At 45.1% G+C, this 6,781-nt stretch overlaps 1 protein-coding gene across 1 annotated transcript in view; it reads right to left on the reverse strand.

The window, feature by feature from the left end:
- Nucleotides 1-700: 700 nt before the first annotated feature.
- NUGGC (nuclear GTPase, germinal center associated) overlaps nucleotides 701-6,781 on the reverse strand; it is a 48,201-nt gene continuing 42,120 nt past the window's right edge. The window contains exons 14-16 of the mRNA XM_082471423.1: nucleotides 6,556-6,705; nucleotides 4,467-4,557; nucleotides 701-1,195 (exon numbers count right to left, since the gene is read on the reverse strand). Of these exons, the coding sequence (XP_082327549.1) occupies nucleotides 1,056-1,195; nucleotides 4,467-4,557; nucleotides 6,556-6,705 (381 nt within the window). The 3' untranslated portion in view covers nucleotides 701-1,055. The remainder of the gene's footprint in view (nucleotides 1,196-4,466; nucleotides 4,558-6,555; nucleotides 6,706-6,781) is intronic.

The following is a 6,781-nucleotide window of genomic DNA, read 5'->3' on the forward strand; positions in this document are numbered from 1 at the left end:
TTTTTGAAAAGTTTTTTTCATAAAAATATGTTATTTATGAAAGCATGTAGTGGGTTTATTATTGTCATCTTAAAATGAATTAGTAAATAATTATTTACAATTTTTCTTGGTTTTGAGTGTAGTATATATCAACCGATATAACCCACATCAAAAAAGCTCTTTAAGGTTCTCAATAATTTTTAAGAGTGGGGTCCTGAGATCAAAATGTTTGAGAAGTGCTCGTTTTAGACAACAATCCTGAGAAGTGGTAAAGCCAGGTCTCTTATCTGTCTGGCTCTCAACCCACAGAACAACCCATGTTGTTTCCATGGCACTATGTTACCTCCTTACCCAAAAGTCTCATCAGTATTAAAATGGCAAATAGAATTGGGTCCCTAAAGCTTTATTTTGAAATTTTTTCCCACAATATTTAAGTTTTTCAATGTTTGTTTTTGGTTTTTGCTTTTTATTAAACTATAGTTGATTTACAATGTTTTGTTAGTTTCTGTTGTACAGTAAAGCAATTCAGTTACATATATATATATTCTTTTTCATATTCTTTCTATTATAGTTTATTACAAGACATTGAATATAGCTCCCTGTACTATACAGTAGGACCTTGTTGTTTATCCTTTTTACATATAGTACTTTGTATCTGCTAATCTCAAACTCCTAATGTATCCCTCCCCACCCCGTTTCCCCTTTGGTAACCATACGTTTGTTTTCTGTCTGTGAGTCTGTTTCTGTTTCATAAATAAGTTCATTTGTATCATATTTTAGATTCCACATATAAGTGTTTTGCTGTTTAGATATTTTTCTCCAGTAAAGCGCAAGTTTCTTGTCCCTAAAGCTTTAGACCTTCGTGAGGGTTTCAAGATGACTCTTTCTGGCAATAGTAGAAAAATGAAATGATGTTGTTCCGTACTCAGCTTATGACAGAAGTAACAATATACTGAGTTGTCTATAAAGCCCCCAAAGTTGGAAGGTGTTCTTTATTAGGTTTTAACAAACAGTAGTAAATCTGATTATTTGCCTCCAGGTTTGTACTCCATGGTGCTAAGCCCCAAGAATTAAATCTATGTTTTGGGGGGGCCAGATTTGCTGGGGGACATCCTCAGAAGGAAATCTTGCATGCCCCGACGCAGCAGTGCATTCTCAGCAACCTCCCTCAGGCTCCTGTGCAGCTTCTCCATCTCCTTGTATTCACTTTTGACATCTACAGAAGAGCAGAAAGCAAGCATTAGGAGTTAGTCCTTTTCAGAAACGTCCCCAGAAAACAAATCCCCCAAGAATCCTGTTCTGACCTCGGTCCCCTGTCCCAGGATGTGAGCTTGAGAATGGAGCTTAGCGATCAGACAGTCCAGTCAATATGTTTTACAAATAGCTCGATCAAACCAGGCATTCTTGCTCTTACCTTAAGGCTTATCTCAGCATAGGGGGCACCTTGAAAATAAACACAAACCTACCCACAAAAAAGGTCTGGGAAATCACTGAGTCTTTACAAAGGCCTCATAAGTGCTCAGTGGAAGGAGATACAAAGCACACCCCACACAAAACCTCCCCCAAGTCTTTTCCAGGCATCTCTCTCCTTCTCCGATCTCTCTCCCCACAGCTGTCCCCGTTCTAAGTGAATTTGCTCTTATTTCTGGCATCTCAGGTTTTTAGCCCATGATCTGCAATCAAGTGGTATCCTTTCGATGGTTAATTTTATGTGTCCACTTGTCTGAGCTGTGGTACCCAGATACTTGGTCAAACATTATTCTGGATGTTTCTGTCAGTATATTTTTGGATGAGCTTTACAGTTAAATCAGTGTACTCTGAGTAAAGCAGATTGCCCTCCACAATGTGGGTGGGCCTCATCTAATCAGATGAAGGTCTGACTAAAACAAAAGGCTGGTCTCCCCTGAGCAAGAGGGAATTCTCCAGCAGACTGCTTTCAGACTTCATCTGCAATGTCAGCTTTTCCTGGTTCTCCAGCAGACTGTTTTTGGACTTGAACTGCAAGTCCTTCTTGTATCTCCAGCCTGCTGGCCTCCCTTATCAGATTTTGGATGCACAAAACTGCCATAGTTGCATGAGCCAATCCCTTAAAATGATCTCTTCCTATATATATATATATATATATATATATATATATATATATATATGGACATATGTGTACATTCTATTGGTTCTGTTTCTCTGGAGAACCCTGACACAGTCCTCTTTGAAGGGACACTTCAGACTGACCTTGGGGTTGGCTCTGGCATTGCTCCTGAAAGCCTCTCCAATCGCCCTTGGCTCTATGTGCCCCACATCATGACTCAGACTTACCCACCCTGAGCTGGCCAGTGATGGGAGCCAAGACCTTGACCAAGAAGGGAGTCAGAACCCTGAGTCTATTTGTCTTTCTCCTGAGTCTAGAAGGTCTCCCATTTCCTCATTGCCTCTTAAATCGTATTTATCCTTCCAGGCTCCATTCTAGGGCCCAGCTTACTTGAAGCTACCCCAGTGTCCCAGCCCTGAATAACCACTGTCTTCTGCACTGTGGGAATAACAGTCTGGTGCCCGAGTGCATCCCCTCCCTCAGGTTTTTGTTTACATGTCACATTCCCAGTGAGACCTTCCCTGGCCACCCTGGCCCCTCCTCCAGGACCTCTCTCTTTCCTTCCTTGCTTTATTTTTCTCCATAGCATGTATCGCCCTTTGGCTTGCCACACACTTTATTTATTCTGCTTCCTGCCTACCTTCTGCCCTCTGGGCTGTAAGTTCCATGAAGGCAGAGATTTTTGTCTGTATTGGTCACTGCTGTATCCTCAGTACCTAGAACACTGCCCAGTGCCTAGGAGGGGGCTGTAGTTTCTTGTGGAGTGAATGCATATGATCTGCTATTGTGATTTACAGTCTTGCACATCTTGTCTTAACAACCAGCTAAGACTCAGAGCAGGCATTGTTTCAGACCTCTTTGGTACCTGGCACAGTACTCCCTACATAGTGTATATTCACTGGTAATGGGAAGAAAAGGAGATGGTCTTAAATTGTGGCAAGAGTAATTTACATCAAACTCAGGGGAACATTTTCTGTCTGTGAGACCTGGAGAGTCGGAAGACCTTTGACCATTTCGAGGGGGGGTTCTTAAAAGAAGACACGATTGGGTGACTCTAATCTTAAAACAGGTTCAAGACAGATGGTCATGGGAAAGACCAATAAATTGCAGTGCAAGGGTGTCGTATCTCCTTCGCGGAGACCATTAGAAACAGGTTAGACGGCCGTCTCACCAGCCAGAATTGGGAGAGAACGATGATTTCCAAAGAAATACGTAAGTGCAGGACAGATCTTCAGGAGCGGAAATTGTGGCTTTTTCTTTGGAAATAGCTCTGACCACTTTCACCCTGATGGACTCAGCAAAGGCAGCAGCTCTTTTTTTTTCCCAGCAGGCAACTGTGCACACAGTTTAAAACCTAAAAGACCCAGTGCAAAGCGAGTCTCCGCCCTCCCCATTCTCCAGGCTCCAGTTCCCCTCCTTAGAGGCAACCAGTGTGACCAGTTCCTGTGTAGCCCATGGAGATTTTTCTGCATATACAGACACGTACATATGCTTTTCCTTTTTTTTCTCTCACAAATGGCAACACATTACATGCTTTTTTTTTTTTTACTTTACAATATATCTTGGAGCTTGTTTCTTACAGCTACATATAAAGCTGCTTTTTTTTTTTAACCAGTTGCGAGGTCCTCTACTAGTGGTGTAGCTAAGTGAGCTTAACCGTCACGACCCCTAAGTCTATGGATGGATCTTTGAGGTCCTGACCCCATGAACAATGCTACCCTGAATAACCCTGTGCACGTGCCACTCTGCCGTGTATGAGGATATCAGAGGATAAATGCCTAGAAGAAGGATTGCTGGGCCAAAGGACGTGCACATTTTAAATTTTGCTAGAAATTGCCCAGTTGCTGTCTGCACCAGCTTACACTTTCCGGTTTACACCAGGGGACCTGGTGGAGCCCATGGTGTGAAGGGGAGATGGTTGCCTGTACCACATGCACCCTGGTGCTGCATTCCCCAGCTTCCTGGTGGGTGAAAACAAACCTTCTCCACCACAACCAGCAAATGAGGCTTCTCATGGGAAGATATCAATCTAAAAGGACGGGTTTATGGAGACACCAGGACAGAGGAATGGGTTTGAATTTGCCGCTTTCCAGCTATGGCTCCTCGGCGCATTATCTAAGTTTCTGCTTCTGCGTCTGCAAAATGGAGCAAGAGTGCCTGCCCCTGAGGGTGGACGCAAGAATGTGGTGAGACACTGTACACAAAACCCGAATGTAACGCTCGGTCTCAGCTGGCTGCTCAGCAAAGGGGGCGGCGGTCATAATCGTCCTCATCACCTCCATGCCTTGCCCTCGAAACTCTTCCTAACTTACTTTCTTTAAATCCAGCAACGAGCAACCGCAGTTTGGGGGGTAAGGGCGTCGGCATCATCACCCTTTATGCAAAGGTCGCATGTATTTACCTGCAAGCTCCTTGTAGAGCCCATCCCCCTGGGACGAAGCAAGGGTCAGCATGGTGGTGATACTGCCCTTCACCTTCTCCGTGATTCCATTCTACACGACAAAGGACGGTCATTCTGTTAGGAGGGCACAGCCTCAGGGAAAGGAATCTCATGAAAGGGACCCCACCCAATCCCCCAGCCAGAGAGTGTTAGCGACTGGGGTTGCCTTTTGGCAACTTTTTCAAAAAGTCAGGTCCAAGGGTGGACCACTTGAGAATACCCTGGGTGACCAGAGTCATCAGGACAGCATTACGGAGGGGCCCCACCTGCCTTTGCATCTCCTTTCCTAGACTCATGGAAATTGTACCTCTGATGCTGAATGACCGAATCAGGAGTAATGAGGATGCACAGAGCCATGGTGGGGGGAGAACAGCCACGGCAGAGACAGAAAAAGAGGCAAAGCGAGGGTCACCGTCCCATTGTCCTATCATGCATTTAGTCACTGCGTAAATGTTTGTTGACCTCCTGCTTTTCATAATACACCATTAATATATAACTTTCCAACTACCTGAGAAATGTCTTCTTGCCACTCTCAGTCGTTCTATCAACTAAAACCAGTTTTCCTCTTCTAAGCATCACTTGCCTCCCTTTGAAAAGCACTGGACTCTCCACTAGCCTGACAGAGCCTAGTTTTGAACCTGCATCTCCTGACTCCAAGTCTTATGGTCTTTTCTTCAATGCACCAGGCCGGGAACCCAAAGCTCTAATCTCGGCTGCATCTGTGAACCTTGTGCTAGTACCTCAGGCCCTTGGCCTCAGCTTCCTTGTTTGTGAGATCAGAGAATGGGAACCCTCTGTGGTCTTGCCTAGTTTCACCTTCCTGCATTGCTGTCATTTAAGATACATTTGTACATGCTCAACGTGCTAATCATTTTTCAGAGGAATTGTTTTCTTGGGCACCTTAAGGGCCGGTTTTTATACATTCGGTGGGGATTGGCGGCTGTAGAGTTTGGCAAATTTTCTGCAAGTATTTGTAGTCAGTGGTAATAGGTTAAATGACGGAAACTAAACCACGCCTGGTAAATGAGATACCTCTTAGCCTGGTCCAAGAGATATTACATGCCTTGTATTGTGGAGAAAGGTATTTTCCAAAACCGTGGTGATGCGGGGAGAGGAGGTTGTGCAGAAGCAGGTTTTAGGAAGCAGGCTGGTTCAGAGGTGGACGGAAATAGCAAGGAGCCGGGGTCCTCAGGAGGTTGGGAGAGAGTCAGCTAAGCCTGGACTGAGGCTGATGAATTTGGAAACCTTATTGGCTTGGGGCCCGGGTGGGGGGGTGCAGCCAGCAGTACCTTGGACTAAAACAAAGAATTTATATTACTTGGGGAGGGGTTGGCAAGCTAAGAGACCCAGGGCTGGGATAAGATCGTCCAAGCGTACTTGACAGAAGCACTTAGGTTTGAGGAAACTGTTAGGAACTGTCTTCTGAGATACACAGCGTCACACCTAAATCTATGCCAGGGACTGTAACGGACTGACCTATAATAGTTGACTGGCATTTATCTGTTGGTATTTAATGTAGACAAGTCATTTTCCCTCATTTAAAAAAAAAAATCTGTCTTAAGATTATGCTATTGCCGGAGCCAGGCTACCTGGTCCCAAATACCCGCTCTGTAACTTACTAGCTGTGTGACCTCTTGATACACCTCTCTCTGCCTCAGTTTTCTCATCTGTAAAATGGGAACAATAATAGTATAGTTCACAGACTTGCTGGGGATTCAATGAACTCATGTTTGTGAAGAGCTTAGGATCCCCTCTAGATATTACAGTTGTCCTAGTGATGACTCAGTAAAGAGGAAAGAGGCAGGAGAGAGCTGGAGGGGCTGCATTTCTGAAGCCACGGCCTCAGAGAGAAGCCCGAGCCAGCATGTGGTGGCAGTGGAGGCTGGCCTCCTCCCCAGCATTATGGCCATCGGTTGGGCCCTCTCTACAGAAGGCATCCGGCTCTATTTGGGCCCAAACAACTACAGCTTCTTCTGTCTTCTGTACCTGCTTCCTGTGCTCCCCCAGGAGCCTCTTTCGGACTGGAATTCAAACCATGGATGTCAAATACCTTCAGCTGGTGAAATTGGTGCTGCATCCTTTCTTGAGCCCGTTCGAACATGCCCTCGGCCACCTGCTGGTCCAGCCCTCTTCTGAGGACATCTTTCATTCTTTCACATGCTTTTTTGCCCGTGATCTGAGCTGCCTCTGGCAAAAATGATAGTCACAGTCACAGCACAGCAAGGACTTGCTTAGAGACCTTTAGCATCAGAAAGACAGACAAGCAAACAGGGACT

This window comes from Balaenoptera physalus (assembly GCF_965194825.1).
Source record: "Balaenoptera physalus genome assembly, chromosome: 7".
NCBI classification, from domain to species: Eukaryota; Metazoa; Chordata; class Mammalia; order Artiodactyla; family Balaenopteridae; genus Balaenoptera; species Balaenoptera physalus.